Below are 24771 nucleotides of genomic sequence, written 5' to 3'. Positions count from 1 at the left end.
TTCCCCTAGAGAAATTCCTATCTGTCCTTGAAGAATAAAGAAAAAAAAATAGATAGACACACGTAATCAAGTGGAAACATATCTCTCTCTCTCTCTCTCTCTCTCTCTCTCTCTCTCTTTCTCTTTCTCTTTATCTCTTTCTTCACGTGATTCTACGCATATATATGTATATGAGTCCTCCTAGCTCTAATATACCTTTTTCTTTTTACTCATCATATTGTAGATTTTGCTTATGATTTAATCCGTTTGTTAAACAAGAACTGATTTCGACCCTCCTCGAAAAATGTGCACGCTGTTCACTTAACACGAGTCAGAGTCGGTATCAGTGTCTTCTGCTCGATGACGTTTTTGACCCCGACCGTTGTGTTCTTTCGTCAATACTGCATTACGGCGGTGACGACGGTGCAGCTCATCAAACACTTGTCTGCTCACTCCCTCAAATTCTTCGGGGGCAAAATACGATGGACTCACCTCCAGAAGCCACTCATCTGACACAGCGGTAACAGTACGAATATACGTGTTGCTAGTGAGTACAAGCTCATTAAATACCACAAACTTTGGTCGACGATTAAGGAAGGTTGAGGGAAACAGGAGACACTTGACATCGTCCTTCAGGGTTAGAAACTGGTTCTTTGTGGGTAATGAGAGAGCAACTTTAGTAAAATACCCACGAAGAATGGCCCGACGAATCTCATTTGCAAATTCATCGTTTGAACCTGCATCACCTTGTGTGCGACTCTGTGCGGCAGAGTAAGTGCTGCAAATCTTGCAGTTTAGACGGCGCATAACGCCAAGCAGTTGTCGGTAAATGCTAACAGCTTGTTTCATAACACGAGGGTTCAGGTAGTTCTCAGTGGCCCAGGATGCACTCTGTTGGTTGGTATCGTGAAATGCATTAAAAGTATTTAACAGCGCAATATGATCACCTGTAGGGTGGTAAAATTGCTCTCGACACCGCATGGCATGTCCACGTTGATTGTTAGATGGATTTATGAAAGGGCTTTGTACAGAGAGCATTGCACAAATACGTGCAATATCATCTGAGCATCCATACTCAGGGCTGTGAAGTAACATTGTCGCCATTTCAGGTTCCAGAGGCAATTCTGCCATCAGTCGTCCAAATTCTGTCATATCACCGTCGTCATTTATAGCACCCAAATAATTAAGCAGTTCCAATGCTCGCATGAGGGTTTCCGGTGCAGGTGGCTCCACAAAATCAAAATTTACAAGATCCTCTACGCCCATCATCTTCATGTGTAGTACAACCGAGCCCAAATTACAGCGAAGAATTTCTGGGTAAGTCTGTGGTTGTAACAATGTATCAAATGCCTTGGCAGTGTACAAGCGGAAACATTTACCTGGTTTAGTGCGACCAGCACGACCACAACGCTGTCGGGCACTTGCTTGACTGATTGGTGTCACTAGAAGGGACTCCACACGCAGCTTTGGATTGTACACCTTCTGCTTTGAGAAGCCGCTGTCAACGACAAAAACGACCCCATCAATGGTGAGTGATGTTTCTGCCACGTTAGTTGCAACAACAATTTTACGCGTACCAGGAGGAACCTTTTGAAACACCTTACGCTGCTGCTGTGGGGGCAAAGCAGAGTAGAGGGGAAGCACTACCACTGGGCCTTTATGACAATTGGCACTACTGTGCTCTGCCATGCGCATACCATTCTGTAACCGCTCCACCGCCTGTTCAATCTCATCCTCACCAGTAAGAAATATGAGAATATCGCCATCACCCTCATAAAGGTGAATCTGTGTTGCCGTACGTATCGCCGCCTCCACGTAATTCGACTCTGGGAGGCGAGAATAATACACCTCCACACCGTACATGCGTCCAGCAATGTGCACTAGAGGTGCCTCTGGAAAATACACCTGAAAGCGTCGCTCTTCCAATGTCGCAGACATCACCACAACTCGCAGGTCTGGCCTTCGTGGCAATAATTCCTTTACCACACCAATTAAAACGTCGGTGTGAACTGTACGTTCATGTGCTTCATCAAGGATGATAACACTGTATCGTCGTAAAAGAGGATCACCCATAGCCTCACGTAACAACATACCATCAGTCAAATACTTTAACTTGGTTCGTTCGCTACTCATGTCATCAAAACGGATAGAGTAACCCACTTCCTCACCAAGTGTTACGTCAAGCTCCTCTGCAACACGCTCACCCACACTGGTAGCGGCCACACGGCGTGGCTGTGTACATGCAATTGCGTTTTCAGGATTCATCTCCAATACAAACTGTGGCACCTGCGTAGTTTTGCCGCTACCTGTTTCACCCACTAGCAACAGCGTCTGATAGCGTGCCACAAGACCTTGAATTTTTTCCTTGGCAGCAAAAACCGGAAGCTTTTCGCGCCCGCGCAGCAACGAATGGTAACGGGAACTCAAGGCACGCCCTGTGTACGGGTTGATGTTGGCACCCTCCATCTTGCCCTAAACCTCTTTGCAAAGTAATCAAAGAAAAACCAACAATGTCAGCATCAAGAAAGCAAAACACACGGCAACAACCTCGCAAAGAAAACAAAAAAAAACAGAAAGAGGGCAAAGAACAAAAAAAACTCATGAATCTTGTATTGCCAAAGCAGAAACAGCAAACAAAAAAAAGGATGACAAAAAAAAAAACATGAAAAAAAGATGCTATAAGTCGTCGTTACTGCAAAGAATTTTGTTCTTTTGATCCACACGAGGAAAAAAAAAAAACACAATAAAAAGGTACCAGCGCACAAAAAAAAAAAGTTCCACACGCGCATTTCTCCTCACCCCACACCCGACCCCATCTTCACTCTTTCCTTTACTTCTCTTTCTCTAGATGAATCTGTTGTCGCTAAGCCACTGACGCAGCGCAATGTACTCCCGCAGGCGACAGTCACCGTAACGCATGTAGTCAAGGCCACTACCACCCACAGCAAACGCTTCTGCATCCGTCGTACACTCATTGGGGACGCAGCCCATAACAATCGACCATAGTGTCCAGTAGAGATGTGCCGCGAGCATGCCTAGCAGCAACTCGCCCAGCTGTGCCTTGCCAAGGGAGACGTCGCTGACAGGCACACCGTCACGCGTTGCAAAGTACCGCCGTACTGCCAACAGCGCAGCAGCACCGATGTCTGTTGCATCATCATCATCATCACCATCATCGTTCTTGCCTGCAGTACCACGCAGCCATGCGTCGTGTATAAGCTCCGGCATGCGCGGGTACTCCTCACCCAGCCCGTGCCACGCCTTCGCCTTCGACGACGGCGGAAACACGAAGAGGAATTTGATGAACCCGGGTCCACCCACCTCCGTGCCGCGCGTGTAGTCGTAGTCCAGCTCGCACAGTGTGTTGCCAAGGTCAAGGCAGCGGTAGTTCGCGTCAGCGTACTCAAAGTCAATGAAAAGATACCCATTGCGCTCCACAAGGTTCTTGCTCTTCCCCTTGCGCGTCAAGTAGCGGGTCGACAGTGCAGTGCTCTCCGCCGCAACCTCACCCGTCACTTCATCTTCGCTGCTCAGCAGTCCATCGTCCTCAAGCATCCCAGCTGGCACTTTCCGCCGCGACAACAGAATGTTGCCCGGGTTCAAGTCATTGTGCGAGAACACAATAGGGATATCCCGCCGCTGCAGCTCCCCACGCACAAACATGATCTCGCCAGCCAGCCAGTCTACCAACAACTGTCGGTGCTCCTTCACCACGTGTGGGTACATCAAGCGCAGCAGGCGGAGGCTCACACGTTCAAACGACGCCGGACACACGCTCTCCAGTGCCTTTTCACGCAGCATCGTGCTGTAGTACCCCTGCCGTCCTTCCAGCGCAGAAACAAGCTCATTAACATCCCTGCGCCGAGTCTTGTCTACTCCGGGAAAACAACCGTCATCCATGTTCTCCGGCAAAAACGGTGCGGCATCTAACCCATGCATGCGACACAGTCCCTCGTATATATCGGCCAACAGCGCCGGAGATCTCAGTAGCATATCAGTCGTACATGTTTGCACCCCATCCATAAACTCCTCTACACGCCCCCAGTGAAAGCTATGCAACACAGCAGGACTTAGCCCAGCCTTGCTCATCAACCGCATCGCCTTTGTGTCACGCGCACGATCTATTACCTCCCCACCCCCGTCACCATACACCCGCAGCAGAATCGCCTTTCCAGGGAACGATGCGTGCCCCAGGCGGTACACGTGATTACTGTTCCCACCCGACAGCCTTGTCACACTCAGCTCATCCGCTAGCCACTGTGAGACACCCACTGGGTCGTTTAACCCTCCTCGAGAATCCTCAAGGCACGTGCACCCCACATGCGGATTAGACGTCCCCATCGCCTTGTAGTAGTTCTTGGGGTCGAAGAGGTGACGTAGCGGACACCAGTCCTTGTGTCCACGCATGTTGCGAAACCTTCCTCCGTCCCCGTTCGGCACCGCAGAAAGCTCGTCAGTGGTTTTGTTGTGCATCTCTGCAGACTTTCGTGTCGCTACGCGGTACAACGAGCGGCAGAGGCGATATATCAGTCCATCCAGCTCCATCTGCTCCTCTGTCCTGTTGGCAAGTGTGATGATGCTGTCGAGCGATTCTGCAGACACCCATGACAGGGCAGGTGAAGTCTGCGTAGGTGCGGGCTCTATGCCTGTTTCGCACTCCTGCAGCGGTGAGCAAGGTGGAGTGCTTGACGAGCGGCGAATGACTGCAAGGAGCGGCAGGTCACCCAGTGGATACTGCGTTCCAGGGGCCATGTAAACAAATAAACAACCACTACTTCCTTCAAATCAGAAAAGGAAATCACAAAGACGAGTTAATAGGAGAAAAAAAACAGAGAAACAAACAAAAGACATATCCCCACACAGAGTCACAAGAACCATATTAAAATTTGGGGAAGTGAGGATTTCACAGAACCGGTGGCAACTTAAAACTTAAATTTCTTAGAAAAAATATTCCGTTTACACAACCGGGGTATTAATCATGCTTTTCTAAATCCACAAGATAGTGATAAAAAAGCTCCTAGTCAAGGAAGTTTTTTTCTGCATGAATCACGTCATTGCAAGGAAAAAAAAAAGAGACTTCAATAAATTGTTAATGGCTTGGACTCCCCCCCCCCCCCAGCTTTCTTGCTTTTTGTCCAACCAAAACTTGTCATTTTTTTTTTTCACTCTTCTCAAAAAGAATTTTTTTTCTTTGGTGTATTTTCTTTTTCATTTGTTTTTTTTTTTGTATCGTAGAACTATTTGTTGTTCTTTCTGTTTTCACCCAAAGGATGAGAATAGTCACGATATTGTACGCTGAAGAAAAACTAACGATCATTCTTCAGCAGAGAGAGGTCAAAACTGTTGCTATGATCTCTTCTGCTTCTGGAGAACGTTTCCTGCTAATCGCGCAGGGCAGTATAATGCGACGATCGGACTTGCACAGAGGTAGAGAGAGAAATACACAGACTTGATATAAATATCATTTTGTGTAGAACACCAAACCGAGTTTAGATGTCTGATGAACCAATCTTATGTAATAAAAAAAAAAAACGCGGACCGGGTGAGTGGAACCACTTACAATCACACACACAGAGCATATACTGAATGAGAGAGATGTGTAATTTATTTTCATACATTAACACTTGTATACAGCGTTTTTTTTTCTTTTCTTTTCCCGGTCCTGTGTTTTCGTTTTCTACAAGACTAAAAAAAGAACAATAGTAACAATAAAATAATAATAATAATAATAATAATAATAATAATAATAATAATAATAATAATAATAATAATAATAATAATAATAATAAAGTAAAAGTAGTAGTAGTAGTAGTAGTAGTAAGAAAAAACACACACAGATTTCCTTTCCCCCGCATTTTTCCTTCCTTTTGTTTCAACTTCCTTTTTTTGTTCTTTTTAATTGGTTCCTTTGTCTTGCTCAGTGTATTTCCATATCCCTTCCTTTTTTTTTTAACTTCTACTCCTCGTTTTCTTTTTTTGCATTTCCCCCACCCCCAACCCCTTCCCTTTATTCATTCTATAAGACAAAGAAAGAAACCAAATAATGGAGGGAAAGAGAATAGAAGGAATTTATTCCCTCTGCCTTCTTTGATTTTTTCTTGTTTTATATTCCCTTTTACCTTATTTGCTTCCTCGTTTTCTGGTAGTTTCTCTTCTGCCACCCACCTCCACTTTGTTCACAGATTGGGGCCCTCAGCACGGTCAAGCATTTTTGACCTCATCTCGCGGTTAAAAATAGCACCCAGACCGAATGATGGAAGAATACGGAAGATGCGCAGCGTCGTTGATGACAAGTAGGTCTGCCGCAGACTTTGATTAAGATCTGCCATGCTGAAGTTCGGATAAGTCTGACGGTAACGGATGGCGGTGATGTGCAACAGCGTCGTTACAAACTGGAGTACAGCTGGTGTGAGAATTTGCGCCGTATCAACTGTGGAGAGTGGGAGGTGAGTCTTGCCCTCTACTGGCAACGGATTTGCTCTCTTTGCGTTTTCTGTGCGATTATAACAGTACTGTGTAAGCCATGTTGCCACCATTGGGGCAATGGTAAAGGCGGCGACACATGTAAGTGTATCTCGAGCGCAGAAAAGACCCCGTGTGAGCCATGGCACAGGTTTCATTGCAGCAGCAGCCGTCTCTGCATTCGCCGGCGGCAGGTTTTTGAGGATAATACCATCCTTCCACACTGTCGTGATGGTGTTAAGAACACCGCTCATAATACCAGCCGCAAGATTACAGTACTCCTGGCTGTAGCCTTTGGCCTCACAGTAACTCTTCGTCGTGTTGGAGCCGATATAGGTAGAGCTGTAGACAACAGTGCACACGCCGTACACCAAGCTGCACTTGTTTTGTGCACACGGCAGAAAGAATCGGTGTGGACGCAGAAACAGAGTTTTGGTTCCTCTCCACAGTTCGCGCATACTGCTGTCTGTCACCCCCGCCACTCGTGCCATAATGCTGTAATCAACAATAGAAATGGGAATAGCAGCAGTGGCTCCCACAGCAAGTGCAGTGGTCACATCCGCCATCACAACTCCAGCAGTAAAAGTACGCGCGCGATGGGGATGTTCCTTCCGTGCAACAGTGTCCTTCATGATTGTTTGTGCCTCCATAGTTTATTTGGTCACTTCTTCAAAACAAGTTGATGTAATGCGAAAACAAAAAATCTTTGGTACGTTCGAAAGGGTGTGAGGAATTTGTGCATTTAAAAAGAAAAAGAAAATGAATAAAAGGGGAAAAGAAATAGTGGCACTGGTGGAAATAATGATTATGGTGGTGGTAGTATTTCCACAGAATTCACAGAAAGCGCGGCTTTACAATACCTCCGCGTTTCCTCTCATATATATATATATTTTTTTCGTTGTCCCAAATCACTGCAAATACAGCGGATGATGGTGGGAACAAGAGCAATACAGACAGATATATATATATATATATATATATATATGAAATACGGAGACCACATACAAAGCGATAAAAAAAAAACGTTATAATAGTAATAAAAAATAAAAATATAATAAATAACCCGATGGTACAAAACAAGACGGCATACACAGACAGACACAGACCCACACACAAAAAAAGCAAAAGAATAAACCAGAAAATAAAAATACTGTTTCGCTAAGTCAGGTACTACTACCACTTTACTATTACCACTGACAGTAATACCGGTACCATCGTAGTCCACAGTGTGCTGCTGCGGGCGTCACGACATCTCCTCCTCCGCATCAAGGGCATCGATCAGGACGCGTGACAAATAGCGACGTAACTCCGCCTCGTTTTCCCACATGGGTGTTAATTCATCGTCATCCACTCCAGAAGCAAACGGGTCAAGTTCGTTAAGTTGGCGTCCCAACTGACTTTCCTTCTCCCGGAAGTGGTGGTGATGCGTGGAACTCATATAGAGATTCGGCGGTGGAGAGAGAGGCAGCATATCACATTTCTTCAGTGTTCTGAAGACGCGCGCTCGTGCATCTGATGGGGGTCCATCAAAGTCCTTTTTAATGGCAAGTAAACGCTCGTCACGTCTACCGTATCGATAAAAGGGTGAACTATCATTGCTGCTCCTGTCCATGGCAGCTTCACCTAGATGAGAGGGTGAGAGCGATATGTGTTGTGGGTTACTCTTCTATCGACGTGGCCTGTAGTTCATTGGTGTTGCCTCAGGGCTGTTATTATCTGGTAACGCTAACATGTCCCAACTATTGTTATTCTTATTGTTATTGTAAGTGTGGGACTCTGGCGTCTCACTAAGCACCACTGCGAGGATGTTGCGTTTGACAATGTTCCCATGTTTGGTGATACTTTTAAGCAGATGACGCTTCCGCTGAACATTTATGTGTGCTGCTTCCACGGCGGTCTGTCTTCCTCATTGTTCCTGCGCCCGCTGCGATCGTGCCAGCCGCTCATAATACGCAGACACCGACTTTCCAAATAACATCTGGTACGGAGTCATCTGCCGCAAACGGGCCCGTCTCTCACCGCGAATACGCCCAACTGCTGCCTCACACCATAACCGCCACACCCGCTGCAGTAACGCCCTCTCCGCCGTCGTGCAAATGTCATGAAGAGCATTACGCAACGTAACAACACGCATCGCACGCCTCTCCGCCGCAAGAAAAATTCCACCGTCATCTGCTGCTAGTAATTCGAGTACGCCGCGGGACTTCTCCTCTTCCGTCATCAGAGGTACACCACATGCTGTTGAAATCAAATGCCTCCAAAGAGGGAGGCACTACTGTCGCCGAAGCTAGTTGGACCGTAGAGGGAGCATACATCGACTCATTGAACGCCCGACGGATGTGTGCATCTGTCTCAGGAACTGCAGTGGCCGCCACCGCCATGACAGTTCTCGTATCAAGAAGCGTCTCAAGGGCTAAAAGCGTTTCACGGCTATTCACTGTCACACCAAGTTCAGCAGCAGTCTCTCGCAGAAGCTTCTGTCCGCCCTTATCAGCAACGCACGATAACACAAAATCTTCCTCTGCGCCATGAGTACCACTGTCAACAGGCTGCTCCTTTATAAAGGTATCACCCTCAGTTAAAGGATGACGTCCCGTTTCAGAACCTCACTCGTTGCGACTGGAAGCATCACTAATGGAAGCAGCAACAATAGTATTTTTCACTTCAGGTTCCGGCCCATACTTCTGCACAAGAACAAACAGGAAGTCCTCCTCCCGACCCTTGTACTTCTCCAACTGGGTATCCACCTGAGCAACCTTATTCGGGATATATTTTTCATAGAAAGACGTTAATCTCAGCTTGTAGGTTGACATTATCCAAGTCCAGCGAATAAAAAAAAAGAGTTGTTTTCTTTCCTTTTTGTGTGTTTTTTCTTTTTTTTCTTTTAATATAAGTAAAAAAAAAATGAAAACAATGGTAGATTCATACCAGCAGGCATAAGTGAAAGCGTGTACAAAGAAAAAAAAACAGGACAACCATTTCATCATGGGAAGGAAAGTCATGAAACAGATATAATAAGCAACAGTACACTGGTTTGCGAAGCGTGTACACAGAACGACTCAGAGGGTATGAGAAGAGAACTGTATATGTGTTACGGTCCTTGAAACGTCATTATGATCCCTTTCCCTGTAACAGCAACATCACGACACCTACAATCATCATAAAATTCTTTCCAAAAAATACTGATATACCTTTCCCATTAACTGCGAGCTCTACAAGACGCAATACTGCATATGGAAGATCGATAAAGAAAAAGGTCCAAAGAAAGTAATGCAATAACTCATCGTCCCTTGCAGGCTCGGTGATGGCAATCAAGTCCGTCCCACCCTGACTTGGTCCCTCAACGCGGCGCAAAAATTCTAGTGTGGCTTCATCTTTTAAAAATAGTATGGCGTAGTAAATATTGCACGTGATGTGTCCCATCACTGCAAAGAATAGCACAAGCTGCTGCACATTGCTCGCGATGCCTTGTATTTCCAATGCTGTAAAGTAGAGCTCTAATACATCCATAAAGTGTAGCACATGGGCGAACGTGGCTGCCATACTGGTGGTATAGGCCTTTGTCAAAGATGTACCTGTACGAAGACGTGAAATAAGTACTGGAAGTTGTACAACTAATATTGTGAGCATCAGAATCCCAAGGAGACCGTCGGATCCCAATTGTGTGGAATTCGCTAATTTATCATTCATATGTGGCCAGAATGTCGCCAATTTTCCTGCTTGAGTCAAGACGTAGAGCATAGGCCACTTTCGTACAAGTAATGTACGTTGAAATGTCGCTATCATCATGGAAACGACTATTAAATCAGGCAAAATAAAAATCCAGCAGAGTTTACCAGCATGAGTTACAAGGTAGGCCATTAAGACACTTTGCTGTACTAAGTACGCCGAGAGAAGTAGGCTTTGTAGGATGTAGAATGATAAATTGATTTCAGTCTCCTGTATGAAAAACGGCAAACGAGAGGATAAATGGGATGCGGCCGTAGCAGCAGGAACAAACCAATATGAGCCAATTACTGCGAATACTTCGTCCCAACCGTCTACTCTCACTATGAGGTGACTATTGTTACTCAGTCCGAGTACGAAGAGAGTGAATGCAGCGAGTGTAAAAACAAATGAGGCGATTCGTACTATTCGCGATCGCCAATTACTGGACGTCGCAACAGAAATAGAAGTATCACATTCTACCCATTCATTTCCCCCCTCCCAATTATTCCACTCTGCGGATGGCCGCCCCATTCGAGTCTCTTCAATTAAAAACCTTTTCCTGTACTGTTTCTGATACCCTTCCAGAAACTAAAGAAATAAAAATTAGACGAGCTGCAATATTTGAATTAAGGTATAAAAAGGGACATTCAAATCCACTCAACCATCCACACCTCCATTTCTCTACACCTCACTAAAAAATAAAATAAAAAGATACACAAACATAATCACAAAAGGAAATGTTTATTAAGACAAAGGCACACATAATTCAAAGACAAAAAGAAAGGAAATATACTAATAGTACATTAATAGCAATATTGTGGTGAGTTTTTTTTTTTTCTACAGTCGCGTGAAGGCATTCCTTTTCTCACCCCCCTGGGATCGAATCAGTCTTCGCAATTCATGCACGTGACGCCTCACCTCTGCCTCCTCCGAAGTGTATTTAGATAAGTCCGAAAGGAGCTGATCCATTATTTGCTCAATCTCCTTCATATTTTCCTCAGCGATCTTGTCTGCTTCAAGCTTCCGCTGCACCACCCCACGGAGGTCACTAATGCGGAGTTCCATTTCATACACCTCGCAGCAGTGAACTTCCTCATTTTCGTTAAACTCACGTTGCAGTCTCGATAAATCGTCTAATGCTCCCTGCCATTGACCAATTAATTCAGTACGTTGAGCAAGGAACCTTTCAAAACATTTGCTATGTCGTTCAATGAGTTCAATGAGTTTCAGACGCTCATGTTGATGCTGATGTACTGATCCCGCATCATCATCATCACTTCCAAGAAGTGCTAATTGTTTCAGAAATACGGCACGACACTGTGCTGTATCTTCTGAAAGCTGTATTGCACGTTCCACAGCGAGTGGGAGTAGTTCCTTTAACTGTGCCGCTCCACCAATTACACCACTAACCTTGATATTACTTTTATTCTTACCATCAGCGTATCTATCACCACTATTAGTTTGAACACCAACAGCTGCCATAAGTGCGAAAACAGCAGGTAAACAATCAACCATACCCTCAAAAGGCTCTGTCATAACAGCAGACTCTACTGTCTTCCTTTTTGGGGATTTTAAACGACCACGAACTTGTTCCAGTTCCTCTTGTAGTGTATCAATAGTGCCTCGCAGCTGCGAGACCTCCTTCACTGCAGCCTCTGATCGGGAGCGCCAACTTGCCGCCTGACGTTCCGCTTCATAACGGGCAGTATCCTGCTGCTGTTTTTGCTGCTGTAAGGAATCAATTTGTTGTTGTAGAGCTGTATTGTGATCATTGTATGCAGCTTCCATATTACGCAGATTCTGCTTCTCAGACTCGAGTTCTTCCTCATTTTCGCGGCGCATCCCGTCTAGACGACGTTGCAGCGATTGAATCGTGTTATCGCATTCTCCCTCCAGACGGGATTTTTCGGCTAAAAGATTTGCTCCATTACGATAGACATCTCGTAGTATTAGACGCATCCAAGCCTCATCACGGGCGATAGTCTCTTTGGTCCAGGCAGAAACCTTTTGCAGCCACTCACGAAGCTGTGTCACACCTTGTACGTTATGTTCAATTCGTATAAGGTCCCAACTACAACGACGCAGTTCACTACTGCTTTCTGCCAATAAATGTGCTGCCGAGACAGATGCAACATTTACCTTTTCTCCTGTCCTTGTGAGGCTCATTTCTCTACCTTTTTCCTCTTTTCTATCATCATTGTTGCCCTTTTCGTTTCCCTTATTTTCCTCTTCCCTCTCTGTCACTTTCTTATGGGGATCTGATACATCCCTACTGCTTTCTTTTGCTATTGATGAATCCTTTGCAAGCTTAAGAACGATACTTCGGGTGCGTTCAGAAACAGACGCTGTTGCTCTTCGAATTGTTAGTGCCGCCTCCCCGAGTCCTACCATTGAAAGTCGCAGATCATCCCGCATGGCTCGAAGCGAGTTGGACTCCATTTGCTGCTGATCACGCTTGTCACGGAGTTGATTGCACTGCACTTGAAGAGACGACAATTCCTCACGGGCTTGCTTGAGAGCTGTGTCACGCGCCTGTTCCTCTTCTTTAGCACGCTCTATGGCAGCCTTGAGTTCATCCCGTTCATTTACTAAATCATCACACTCCTTTTTCATATGCTCATTTTCCCTCTCTAGTGTCTTTCGCATATGGTCAAAGTCCTGTAAAAGAAAAGACTTCTGCTTTTCCACTGCGATTCCCTGCTGATGTAGTGCTGCATTCTCATTCTGTAATCTCTTAAGAGCGTCAGTAATTTTTATTATGCGTGAAAGGAGTGAGGACGGCACAGATTTAGCTGTCTCATTCTCACCGTCTTCCAGAGTGTAACATGTCTCATGCGTCAGCTGCAGAACCTCATGTACCTCTTGAGCTTTCTGTAGTATGCGCAGAGGCAATGCCTCCAGGGGGAAACCTTCTCCATTGAACTCGTCCCCCATCATGCAGACAGCAGCACCGCAAGCATTGGTTAACTGACGGATACTGATAAGTTTAGCACGAATATTTTGGAAGGCCTCCTTCATGTTACCAGGACTTGACATCATGCTGTCGATATTGACATCTTTTCCTGATGTTATTACCGGGGCCTCTTGTCCTGTCGCCGCCATACATTGGTTTAACTGGCGAAACGCGTTCGCCAAACTACTATCATTGCATATACTACTACTACTACTACTACTACTACCCCTACTACGCCTTGCGGCGGATAAATAGATAGAACGATTCAGAGATAATGATTCATTGCTGTTGCTACTCGCTACAGGGGGTGGCTTTGTCTTGCTTGTGAGGGAGCGTCCTGGCTTTGCAATGAGGGAAAAACTTGGATCATTGATATGCATAATGGACTCCACGAGCTCCCGCGCTTGCCGTGTACCAGCCTCACACTCCTGCACTTTCCCCTCAAGGCGTCCTACGAGGTCACGTAGCCGCATTGGGCCACGATGCACGGTGGCGGGGTCAAGGATCGCCCGCACCTCTGCGATGGAGTCACCCGTCTCACATGCGAGCTCGACAAGGGCATTTGCAATTAGCTGCGACTCTGCCGTAGCCGGAGTGACTGACCCTCCGAGTGTCTCAACACTCTTCACAACAGCGCTACGGAGTACACCAACTTCCGCCGCACGTGCGGCAAGATGCTGACGGACCTCCCCAACGATTGGTGGTGGACCACGAACCTCATCGAGAACTTCGTGAAAGGGGAGAAGGAGGTGGTGTTTCTGGCTCGCCAGCTCCTCAGAGGTCTGGGGAGTAAACGGGGAAGTGGGCGCGGACGTTGTGTAGAGTACACGGCGGAGTTCCTCCATCAAACGCTCGTTTCTCTCCCGCCCATCCCAGACACATGAGAGACAACGCACCACGCACGAGACAACATCATCGTACCCGTGAATTGGCGGCAACGGCAGCGGTAACGAGATACGGTTAAAGTTACATTCGCTGCAATTGCTGTTATTGATGCTCCCACCAACGCTGCTCGTACTGCTCCCCCGTGGCGGCTGACAGACATCGCCACTGTTCTCTAATACCGATTTGAGCGATGTAAACGCTTCAGACGCCTTCCGACACTCCTCTAAAAGGGCTTCTAGGGTCTTCTCTAGTGAGGCACCATCACTCTCACGGATCACCGAATCGCCATCACCACCAACAGATACCACCAACGAGTGAAGTGTGGAAACAACGCACTTCTGAGTCTGACGCACATCATCCACAACACTCCCGTATTCATCCTCCATCGCTTTCCCCGAAACAGAGGACTTGGGGGCAGCAACACCCTTCAGCGCAAGAGTTATCTCATCTCTCGATCGCCTCGTCACATCTAGACTTCTTTGCAAGATACCGATTTGGTCCTCCACCAACCGAACAGCATGCTTCGTATCCTCATTTACTGCTGTCACCACCATCGTCTGTAACAGAGAATAGCGCTCAAGCAACTCATCCAAAGAAGAAAATCCTCCCTTTACGCCAACGTTTTCGTCTTTAGCAACAAGTCCCTGCAATACCTCTGAACGTTCGTTCAACAAGGCACTTAACGATGATGAAAAAACATCACCAAGCTCCAACGACACCATTATATCATGAAAACATGAACACTGGTCCTCGAAACGCTCGCATTCATAATGCATACCATACCATACTTCCTCCAACACCCTCAACATATCCCTGAACTTTTCAACAACAACAAAATTATTGTTGCGGTCAACTTTCATAACATCCAAATAAGCATCATCAACACAAGTTTCAACCCGACTTTCTCCTGCCTTTCTAGACAAACCCATTAACAAATCTCTCAAATCATAAACAGCACCACCAACTACACGTAACAAAAAATCATACCGTCCCTGCAAGGCAGCAGAAACATCCACGATAAACATACATCTTCCCACAGAAAGATATAAGAGCGACTGCAGCTGCTCCATCTCGATCCGGTTTCGCTCGACCTCTTCTTGGGCCGAACAGCGGCCAACCTCACTCGCATGCAGTCTCTGCTCCAGCTCTTCCACAGCGCTGCATGCAGCCTTGAGCCGCTCTGCAAGTGGCGGAACGTCCTCTCTCGCTCCTGCACCAGTGCCATCGCTGCTGTCGTCAGTCCACGCTGGGGCAATACCCAGGAAGCGGCTCAGCACACCACACTCGCCGTCCGCGGCGTCAAGGTGGGCACCCAGTGCCCGTACGCGTTCCGACAGCATCGCGTTCTCAGCATCAAGCACAGCCACACGCGACTGCAGCTGCTCCATCTCGATCCGGTTTCGCTCGACCTCTTCTTGGGCCGAACAGCGGCCAACCTCGCTCGCATGCAGTCTCTGCTCCAGCTCTTCCACAGCGCTGCATGCAGCCTTGAGCCGCTCTGCAAGTGGCGGAACGTCCTCTCTCGCTCCTGCACCAATGCCATCGCTGCTGTCGTCAGTCCACGCTGAGGCAATACCCAGGAAGCGGCTCAGCACACCACACTCGTCGTCCGCGGCGTCAAGGTGGGCACCCAGTGCTCGTACGCGTTCCGACAGCATCGCGTTCTCAGCATCAAGCACAGCCACACGCGACTGCAGCTGCTCCATCTCGATCCGGTTTCGCTCGACCTCTTCTTGGGCCGAACAGCGGCCAACCTCGCTCGCATGCAGTCTCTGCTCCAGCTCTTCCACAGCGCTGCATGCAGCCTTGAGCCGCTCTGCAAGTGGCGGAACGTCCTCTCTCGCTCCTGCACCAGTGCCATCGCTGCTGTCGTCAGTCCACGCTGGGGCAATACCCAGGAAGCGGCTCAGCACACCACACTCGCCGTCCGCGGCGTCAAGGTGGGCACCCAGTGCCCGTACGCGTTCCGACAGCATCGCGTTCTCAGCATCAAGCACAGCCACACGCGACTGCAGCTGCTCCATCTCGATCCGGTTTCGCTCGACCTCTTCTTGGGCCGAACAGCGGCCAACCTCGCTCGCATGCAGTCTCTGCTCCAGCTCTTCCACAGCGCTGCATGCAGCCTTGAGCCGCTCTGCAAGTGGCGGAACGTCCTCTCTCGCTCCTGCACCAGTGCCATCGCTGCTGTCGTCAGTCCACGCTGGGGCAATACCCAGGAAGCGGCTCAGCACACCACACTCGCCGTCCGCGGCGTCAAGGTGGGCACCCAGTGCCCGTACGCGTTCCGACAGCATCGCGTTCTCAGCATCAAGCACAGCCACACGCGACTGCAGCTGCTCCATCTCGATCCGGTTTCGCTCGACCTCTTCTTGGGCCGAACAGCGGCCAACCTCACTCGCATGCAGTCTCTGCTCCAGCTCTTCCACAGCGCTGCATGCAGCCTTGAGCCGCTCTGCAAGTGGCGGAACGTCCTCTCTCGCTCCTGCACCAATGCCATCGCTGCTGTCGTCAGTCCACGCTGAGGCAATACCCAGGAAGCGGCTCAGCACACCACACTCGTCGTCCGCGGCGTCAAGGTGGGCACCCAGTGCTCGTACGCGTTCCGACAGCATCGCGTTCTCAGCATCAAGCACAGCCACACGCGACTGCAGCTGCTCCATCTCGATCCGGTTTCGCTCGACCTCTTCTTGGGCCGAACAGCGGCCAACCTCGCTCGCATGCAGTCTCTGCTCCAGCTCTTCCACAGCGCTGCATGCAGCCTTGAGCCGCTCTGCAAGTGGCGGAACGTCCTCTCTCGCTCCTGCACCAGTGCCATCGCTGCTGTCGCCAGTCCACGCTGGGGCAATACCCAGGAAGCGGCTCAGCACACCACACTCGCCGTCCGCGGCGTCAAGGTGGGCACCCAGTGCCCGTACGCGTTCCGACAGCATCGCGTTCTCAGCATCAAGCACAGCCACACGCGACTGCAGCTGCTCCATCTCGATCCGGTTTCGCTCGACCTCTTCTTGGGCCGAACAGCGGCCAACCTCGCTCGCATGCAGTCTCTGCTCCAGCTCTTCCACAGCGCTGCATGCAGCCTTGAGCCGCTCTGCAAGTGGCGGAACGTCCTCTCTCGCTCCTGCACCAGTGCCATCGCTGCTGTCGTCAGTCCACGCTGAGGCAATACCCAGGAAGCGGCTCAGCACACCACACTCGTCGTCCGCGGCGTCAAGGTGGGCACCCAGTGCCCGTACGCGTTCCGACAGCATCGCGTTCTCAGCATCAAGCACAGCCACACGCGACTGCAGCTGCTCCATCTCGATCCGGTTTCGCTCGACCTCTTCTTGGGCCGAACAGCGGCCAACCTCGCTCGCATGCAGTCTCTGCTCCAGCTCTTCCACAGCGCTGCATGCAGCCTTGAGCCGCTCTGCAAGTGGCGGAACGTCCTCTCTCGCTCCTGCACCAATGCCATCGCTGCTGTCGTCAGTCCACGCTGAGGCAATACCCAGGAAGCGGCTCAGCACACCACACTCGTCGTCCGCGGCGTCAAGGTGGGCACCCAGTGCCCGTACGCGTTCCGACAGCATCGCGTTCTCAGCATCAAGCACAGCCACACGCGACTGCAGCTGCTCCATCTCGATCCGGTTTCGCTCGACCTCTTCTTGGGCCGAACAGCGGTCAACCTCGCTCGCATGCAGTCTCTGCTCCAGCTCTTCCACAGCGCTGCATGCAGCCTTGAGCCGCTCTGCAAGTGGCGGAACGTCCTCTCTCGCTCCTGCACCAGTGCCATCGCTGCTGTCGCCAGTCCACGCTGGGGCAATACCCAGGAAGCGGCTCAGCACACCACACTCGTCGTCCGCGGCGTCAAGGTGGGCACCCAGTGCCCGTACGCGTTCCGACAGCATCGCGTTCTCAGCATCAAGCACAGCCACACGCGACTGCAGCTGCTCCATCTCGATCCGGTTTCGCTCGACCTCTTCTTGGGCCGAACAGCGGCCAACCTCGCTCGCATGCAGTCTCTGCTCCAGCTCTTCCACAGCGCTGCATGCAGCCTTGAGCCGCTCTGCAAGTGGCGGAACGTCCTCTCTCGCTCCTGCACCAGTGCCATCGCTGCTGTCGTCAGTCCACGCTGAGGCAATACCCAGGAAGCGGCTCAGCACACCACACTCGTCGTCCGCGGCGTCAAGGTGGGCACCCAGTGCCCGTACGCGTTCCGACAGCATCGCGTTCTCAGCATCAAGCACAGCCACACGCGACTGCAGCTGCTCCATCTCGATCCGGTTTCGCTCGACCTCTTCTTGGGCCGAACAGCGGCCAACCTCGCTCGCATGCAGTCTCTGCTCCAGCTCTTCCACAGCGCTGCATGCAGCCTTGAGCCGCTCTGCAAGTGGCGGAACGTCCTCTCTGCTCCTGCACCAGTGCCATCGCTGCTGTCGTCAGTCCACGCTGAGGCAATACCCAGGAAGCGGCTCAGCACACCACACTCGCCGTCCGCGGCGTCAAGGTGGGCACCCAGTGCCCGTACGCGTTCCGACAGCATCGCGTTCTCAGCATCAAGCACAGCCACACGCGACTGCAGCTGCTCCATCTCGATCCGGTTTCGCTCGACCTCTTCTTGGGCCGAACAGCGGCCAACCTCGCTCGCATGCAGTCTCTGCTCCAGCTCTTCCACAGCGCTGCATGCAGCCTTGAGCCGCTCTGCAAGTGGCGGAACGTCCTCTCTCGCTCCTGCACCAGTGCCATCGCTGCTGTCGTCAGTCCACGCTGGGGCAATACCCAGGAAGCGGCTCAGCACACCACACTCGTCGTCCGCGGCGTCAAGGTGGGCACCCAGTGCCCGTACGCGTTCCGACAGCATCGCGTTCTCAGCATCAAGCACAGCCACACGCGACTGCAGCTGCTCCATCTCGATCCGGTTTCGCTCGACCTCTTCTTGGGCCGAACAGCGGTCAACCTCGCTCGCATGCAGTCTCTGCTCCAGCTCTTCCACAGCGCTGCATGCAGCCTTGAGCCGCTCTGCAAGTGGCGGAACGTCCTCTCTCGCTCCTGCACCAGTGCCATCGCTGCTGTCGTCAGTCCACGCTGGGGCAATACCCAGGAAGCGGCTCAGCACACCACACTCGTCGTCCGCGGCGTCAAGGTGGGCACCCAGTGCCCGTACGCGTTCCGACAGCATCGCGTTCTCAGCATCAAGCACAGCCACACGCGACTGCAGCTGCTCCATCTCGATCCGGTTTCGCTCGACCTCTTCTTGGGCCGAACAGCGGCCAACCTCGCTCGCATGCAGTCTCTGCTCCAGCTCTTCCACAGCGCTGCATGCAGCCTTGAGCCGCTCTGCAAGTGGCGGAACGTCCTCTCTCGCTCCTGCACCAGTGCCATCGCTGCTGTCGTCAGTCCACGCTGAGGCAATACCCAGGAAGCGGCTCAGCACACCACACTCGCCGTCCGCGGCGTCAAGGTGGGCACCCAGTGCCCGTACGCGTTCCGACAGCATCGCGTTCTCAGCATCAAGCACAGCCACACGCGACTGCAGCTGCTCCATCTCGATCCGGTTTCGCTCGACCTCTTCTTGGGCCGAACAGCGGCCAACCTCGCTCGCATGCAGTCTCTGCTCCAGCTCTTCCACAGCGCTGCATGCAGCCTTGAGCCGCTCTGCAAGTGGCGGAACGTCCTCTCTCGCTCCTGCACCAGTGCCATCGCTGCTGTCGTCAGTCCACGCTGAGGCAATACCCAGGAAGCGGCTCAGCACACCACACTCGCCGTCCGCGGCGTCAAGGTGGGCACCCAGTGCCCGTACGCGTTCCGACAGCATCGCGTTCTCAGCATCAAGCACAGCCACACGCGACTGCAGCTGCTCCATCTCGATCCGGTTTCGCTCGACCTCTTCTTGGGCCGAACAGCGGCCAACCTCGCTCGCATGCAGTCTCTGCTCCAGCTCTTCCACAGCGCTGCATGCAGCCTTGAGCCGCTCTGCAAGTGGCGGAACGTCCTCTCTCGCTCCTGCACCAGTGCCATCGCTGCTGTCGTCAGTCCACGCTGGGGCAATACCCAGGAAGCGGCTCAGCACACCACACTCGTCGTCCGCGGCGTCAAGGTGGGCACCCAGTGCCCGTACGCGTTCCGACAGCATCGCGTTCTCAGCATCAAGCACAGCCACACGCGACTGCAGCTGCTCCATCTCGATCCGGTTTCGCTCGACCTCTTCTTGGGCCGAACAGCGGTCAACCTCGCTCGCATGCAGTCTCTGCTCCAGCTCTTCCACAGCGCTGCATGCAGCCTTGAGCCGCTCTGCAAGTGGCGGAACGTCCTCTCTCGCTCCTGCACCAGTGCCATCGCTGCTGTCGTCAGTCCACGCTGGGGCAATACCCAGGAAGCGGCTCAGCACACCACACTCGCCGTCCGCGGCGTCAAGGTGGGCACCCAGTGCCCGTACGCGCTCCGACAGCATCGCGTTCTCAGCATCAAGCACAGCCACACGCGACTGCAGCTGCTCCATCTCGATCCGGTTTCGCTCGACCTCTTCTTGGGCCGAACAGCGGCCAACCTCGCTCGCATGCAGTCTCTGCTCCAGCTCTTCCACAGCGCTGCATGCAGCCTTGAGCCGCTCTGCAAGTGGCGGAACGTCCTCTCTCGCTCCTGCACCAGTGCCATCGCTGCTGTCGTCAGTCCACGCTGGGGCAATACCCAGGAAGCGGCTCAGCACACCACACTCGTCGTCCGCGGCGTCAAGGTGGGCACCCAGTGCTCGTACGCGTTCCGACAGCATCGCGTTCTCAGCATCAAGCACAGCCACACGCGACTGCAGCTGCTCCATCTCGATCCGGTTTCGCTCGACCTCTTCTTGGGCCGAACAGCGGCCAACCTCACTCGCATGCAGTCTCTGCTCCAGCTCTTCCACAGCGCTGCATGCAGCCTTGAGCCGCTCTGCAAGTGGCGGAACGTCCTCTCTCGCTCCTGCACCAGTGCCATCGCTGCTGTCGTCAGTCCACGCTGGGGCAATACCCAGGAAGCGGCTCAGCACACCACACTCGTCGTCCGCGGCGTCAAGGTGGGCACCCAGTGCCCGTACGCGTTCCGACAGCATCGCGTTCTCAGCATCAAGCACAGCCACACGCGACTGCAGCTGCTCCATCTCGATCCGGTTTCGCTCGACCTCTTCTTGGGCCGAACAGCGGCCAACCTCACTCGCATGCAGTCTCTGCTCCAGCTCTTCCACAGCGCTGCATGCAGCCTTGAGCCGCTCTGCAAGTGGCGGAACGTCCTCTCTCGCTCCTGCACCAGTGCCATCGCTGCTGTCGTCAGTCCACGCTGGGGCAATACCCAGGAAGCGGCTCAGCACACCACACTCGTCGTCCGCGGCGTCAAGGTGGGCACCCAGTGCCCGTACGCGTTCCGACAGCATCGCGTTCTCAGCATCAAGCACAGCCACACGCGACTGCAGCTGCTCCATCTCGATCCGGTTTCGCTCGACCTCTTCTTGGGCCGAACAGCGGCCAACCTCACTCGCATGCAGTCTCTGCTCCAGCTCTTCCACAGCGCTGCATGCAGCCTTGAGCCGCTCTGCAAGTGGCGGAACGTCCTCTCTCGCTCCTGCACCAGTGCCATCGCTGCTGTCGTCAGTCCACGCTGGGGCAATACCCAGGAAGCGGCTCAGCACACCACACTCGTCGTCCGCGGCGTCAAGGTGGGCACCCAGTGCCCGTACGCGTTCCGACAGCATCGCGTTCTCAGCATCAAGCACAGCCACACGCGACTGCAGCTGCTCCATCTCGATCCGGTTTCGCTCGACCTCTTCTTGGGCCGAACAGCGGCCAACCTCGCTCGCATGCAGTCTCTGCTCCAGCTCTTCCACAGCGCTGCATGCAGCCTTGAGCCGCTCTGCAAGTGGCGGAACGTCCTCTCTCGCTCCTGCACCAGTGCCATCGCTGCTGTCGTCAGTCCACGCTGGGGCAATACCCAGGAAGCGGCTCAGCACACCACACTCGCCGTCCGCGGCGTCAAGGTGGGCACCCAGTGCCCGTACGCGTTCCGACAGCATCGCGTTCTCAGCATCAAGCACAGCCACACGCGACTGCAGCTGCTCCATCTCGATCCGGTTTCGCTCGACCTCTTCTTGGGCCGAACAGCGGCCAACCTCGCTCGCATGCAGTCTCTGCTCCAGCTCTTCCACAGCGCTGCATGCAGCCTTGAGCCGCTCTGCAAGTGGCGGAACGTCCTCTCTCGCTCCTGCACCAGTGCCATCGCTGCTGTCGTCAGTCCACGCTGGGGCAATACCCAGGAAGCGGCTCAGCACACCACACTCGTCGTCCGCGGCGTCAAGGTGGGCACCCAGTGCCCGTACGCGTTCCGACAGCATCGCGTTCTCAGCATCAAGCACAGCCACACGCGACTGCAGCTGCTCCATCTCGATCCGGTTTCGCTCTTCACTTTCCTTACTTACACTTTGTTTGTTTTGCAATTCTTCAATTTTATGAGAAGCACTTGCTAGGTGTTGTAATAGTGTTCTGTTCTCGTTTCGAAGTGTAGATATGTTGTCCTGGTCTTGTTCGCCAAAAATTTGTGCATTGTCGCTTTGCAGTCCCTCACTTTTCGTTTCAATCGTTTCAGTTAAGTTCTTCTCTAGTATTGGGGGGTTGAAATGGTGACGTTGATTCGCTTTCTTTAGTGAATGGAGCTCATTCTCTTTTGTTTTTATATTATTTCTTAGTGTTTGTAGGACTTCTTGAAGTGGTTCAAGGCATTTTTTCGTTTTTAAATAAATATCATTGCTTGTGGTTTTTTTGGCCTGAATTAAATTGTCCTGATCCGTTTCGGTTTTTATTTGTGAATTTATGTTCTGAGCACTGATATTTGTTGGTATAAGAAGATCTAGTACAGCACGTAATAATATTCGATGATAATTCTCTTCTGCAATACAGGCTTCACGACAGCTAGATTCTTCCTTCTCTTTTTTCTGTAGAGCAGAAATCCTTTCATATTCTGCAATACATCCGCCTTGCGATATAGAACTGAGACTAGAGGCGGAGTGGATGTCATCATCTGAATCCATTAAGCCTCCTATATGGTATATTTTATCACCATAGTTGAGAGGTGCAGACGTCTCTGTTTGGGGCGTTTCTTCGTTTTCGTCATTGGATTCACTACAAACTACCCTTATAGCGTTTTGGGGTGGGCTGTTATGTGGAGCAAACCATGTAGAAGATAGGCTACGTGCATTGCCTTTGCGCGACAAAGAAGCTTCCTTTACAGCTAGAACTTCCTGGAAGAATTGGAGCCACATACCACGGTCATTTTTTATGTCTGTGGAGAAAACCATTACACGACGATGTCGAGCATTAGTTTCATCATCATGCTCATTACTTTTACGGAACTCGATTCCAAAGAAGTAATAGCGCGGCAAAGTCGTTCCACCGCGGGTATGAAAATTACGTATGGATCCCCGAGAAGCTCTGCGACGACTTACGCTGGCGTCTGGGTTACTTGTTGGGGTTGGCAACCGCTTAGATATACTGCTCTCCTTGACATGCCCTTGTCGTGAAACTGTTGTCCTTGGCACTTGAACCTCGTTATTCTTGTGTTTGTGTACGTGGGAAAAACTGAAGAGAATACGTACGGCATCAAAGCTTACGGCGTCGATAATACGGCTCTTTTCACTCCAACTACTATACACCACGAGATGACGTTTGTTACACGTTACCCAGTTCGGATTTGGAGTGTTGCGGTTTCTAGGTCCTGTGTTTGGCGTTACAAACCACAACTCGCCCTCGATATTGTCTGCCGAATTATCTTTATATCGTCCAGTAGAAAGCGAATGGGAACGGAACGCAGTGGCACTTGCACCCTCAATGGAAGATGCCAGTTTAAATCCTGCAAATGGGCGTACGGTGGGCATGTTTTCCATACCCCCATCATTTTCTTGATCCCTCGCAAGTAACTCGGGCATTGTGTGGGACGAAAATACTTTTGGGGGTACCGAGAGGATTTTACCTGGTCTCCCTTCCCGAGGGATGGTATCTTTGTCTTTGTTTTTAACATTCTTGTTCACATTGTTAGTGTTCATAAGATCAAAGTACAGCTGAAAACTATGGATAAAAGATAATTTTATAAATATTTTTTCCCTTCCAATACTCTTATTTTTTTTTCCTTTTCTTCACTCCCTCACTCACTCACTTTGGTCACGCACAGCTTGCCTATTTGTCCTTATCGAGGGGTTACCTACCTTCTAAGGCTTCTGTTATTTGGGCTACTTTGCGCTTTCTTTTTTTTCTTCTATTTCTCGACTTTGTGTCGTTTTTTGCTAATGCCTTCTCTCGTCGATTCACCAAAAAAGATGTGGTGGTATTGCGTCCCCAAATCAGCAAAAAATAGTATCAAATTAATAAGCCGTTACACTAGAAGCAGGACTAAGAAGTCGACTGTCAGCTCAACACTGTTAACCAAAACTGTCGCAAGGTTCCACTTATTTACGTTAGAGCTTTTGTTTGTATCGTCTACGTTCTTTTTCCGGTTTTTTCCCCTTCCAAAAACCTTTTTGGTGTGTTTCTGTGGAAACCAGATATCTTCTTTTTTATCTCTTTGTGTGTATTTATACGTGCCCGTTTTCGGCTGGGATGAATATAATCGTGTTACTGTTGCTGTTGTTGTTGATATATTGTGACAAACTTGTGCACTGATGGTTACTACTAATAGTACTTTTGTACATATGTATATATATACATATATATATACATATACAAAAAAAGGAAGAAAACGCAGTAGCATCTATAGCAGCACCCAAACATCATCATTGTCATGGCCGCGAGGGT

General features: G+C 50.7%; 8 protein-coding genes across 8 annotated transcripts; all 8 read right to left on the bottom strand.

Annotated features, from left to right (window-relative positions):
* Nucleotides 1-300: 300 nt before the first annotated feature.
* LSM04_009286 (Helicase-associated domain) lies at nucleotides 301-2445 on the bottom strand (the record flags this gene model as incomplete). The annotated part of the gene is made up of 1 exon (XM_067336725.1): nucleotides 301-2445. One exon carries the CDS (start codon nucleotides 2443-2445, stop codon nucleotides 301-303), a length of 2145 nt encoding a protein of 714 aa, XP_067191073.1.
* Nucleotides 2446-2823: 378 nt separating this feature from the next.
* LSM04_003979 (uncharacterized protein) lies at nucleotides 2824-4731 on the bottom strand (the record flags this gene model as incomplete). Its single annotated transcript, XM_067336724.1, has 1 exon — nucleotides 2824-4731. The coding sequence occupies one exon, from the start codon at nucleotides 4729-4731 to the stop codon at nucleotides 2824-2826; it is 1908 nt and encodes a 635-aa protein (XP_067190987.1).
* A 1424-nt stretch (nucleotides 4732-6155) lies between these two features.
* Nucleotides 6156-7091, bottom strand: LSM04_006615 (uncharacterized protein; the record flags this gene model as incomplete). The annotated part of the gene is made up of 1 exon (XM_067336723.1): nucleotides 6156-7091. The coding sequence occupies one exon, from the start codon at nucleotides 7089-7091 to the stop codon at nucleotides 6156-6158; it is 936 nt and encodes a 311-aa protein (XP_067191027.1).
* A 593-nt stretch (nucleotides 7092-7684) lies between these two features.
* Nucleotides 7685-8053, bottom strand: LSM04_000895 (uncharacterized protein; the record flags this gene model as incomplete). The annotated part of the gene is made up of 1 exon (XM_067336722.1): nucleotides 7685-8053. One exon carries the CDS (start codon nucleotides 8051-8053, stop codon nucleotides 7685-7687), a length of 369 nt encoding a protein of 122 aa, XP_067190944.1.
* A 54-nt stretch (nucleotides 8054-8107) lies between these two features.
* Nucleotides 8108-8575, bottom strand: LSM04_009704 (uncharacterized protein; the record flags this gene model as incomplete). Its single annotated transcript, XM_067336721.1, has 2 exons — nucleotides 8108-8338; nucleotides 8402-8575. 2 exons carry the CDS (start codon nucleotides 8573-8575, stop codon nucleotides 8108-8110), a joined length of 405 nt encoding a protein of 134 aa, XP_067191076.1.
* Nucleotides 8576-8609: 34 nt separating this feature from the next.
* LSM04_000476 (uncharacterized protein) lies at nucleotides 8610-9254 on the bottom strand (the record flags this gene model as incomplete). Its single annotated transcript, XM_067336719.1, has 2 exons — nucleotides 8610-9014; nucleotides 9105-9254. 2 exons carry the CDS (start codon nucleotides 9252-9254, stop codon nucleotides 8610-8612), a joined length of 555 nt encoding a protein of 184 aa, XP_067190937.1.
* Nucleotides 9255-9552: 298 nt separating this feature from the next.
* On the bottom strand, nucleotides 9553-10680 carry LSM04_003833 (uncharacterized protein; the record flags this gene model as incomplete). The annotated part of the gene is made up of 1 exon (XM_067336718.1): nucleotides 9553-10680. One exon carries the CDS (start codon nucleotides 10678-10680, stop codon nucleotides 9553-9555), a length of 1128 nt encoding a protein of 375 aa, XP_067190983.1.
* A 306-nt stretch (nucleotides 10681-10986) lies between these two features.
* On the bottom strand, nucleotides 10987-24026 carry LSM04_000384 (uncharacterized protein; the record flags this gene model as incomplete). The annotated part of the gene is made up of 2 exons (XM_067336717.1): nucleotides 10987-18325; nucleotides 18364-24026. 2 exons carry the CDS (start codon nucleotides 24024-24026, stop codon nucleotides 10987-10989), a joined length of 13002 nt encoding a protein of 4333 aa, XP_067190935.1.
* Nucleotides 24027-24771: the final 745 nt, after the last annotated feature.

The sequence above is a fragment of the Trypanosoma melophagium genome (genome assembly GCF_022059095.1).
Source record: "Trypanosoma melophagium isolate St. Kilda chromosome Unknown ctg25segment0, whole genome shotgun sequence".
NCBI lineage: Eukaryota > Euglenozoa > Kinetoplastea > Trypanosomatida > Trypanosomatidae > Trypanosoma > Trypanosoma melophagium.
The sequence above is the reverse complement of the archived record's forward strand: the minus strand, read 5'-3'. Positions and strand labels throughout refer to the sequence as shown.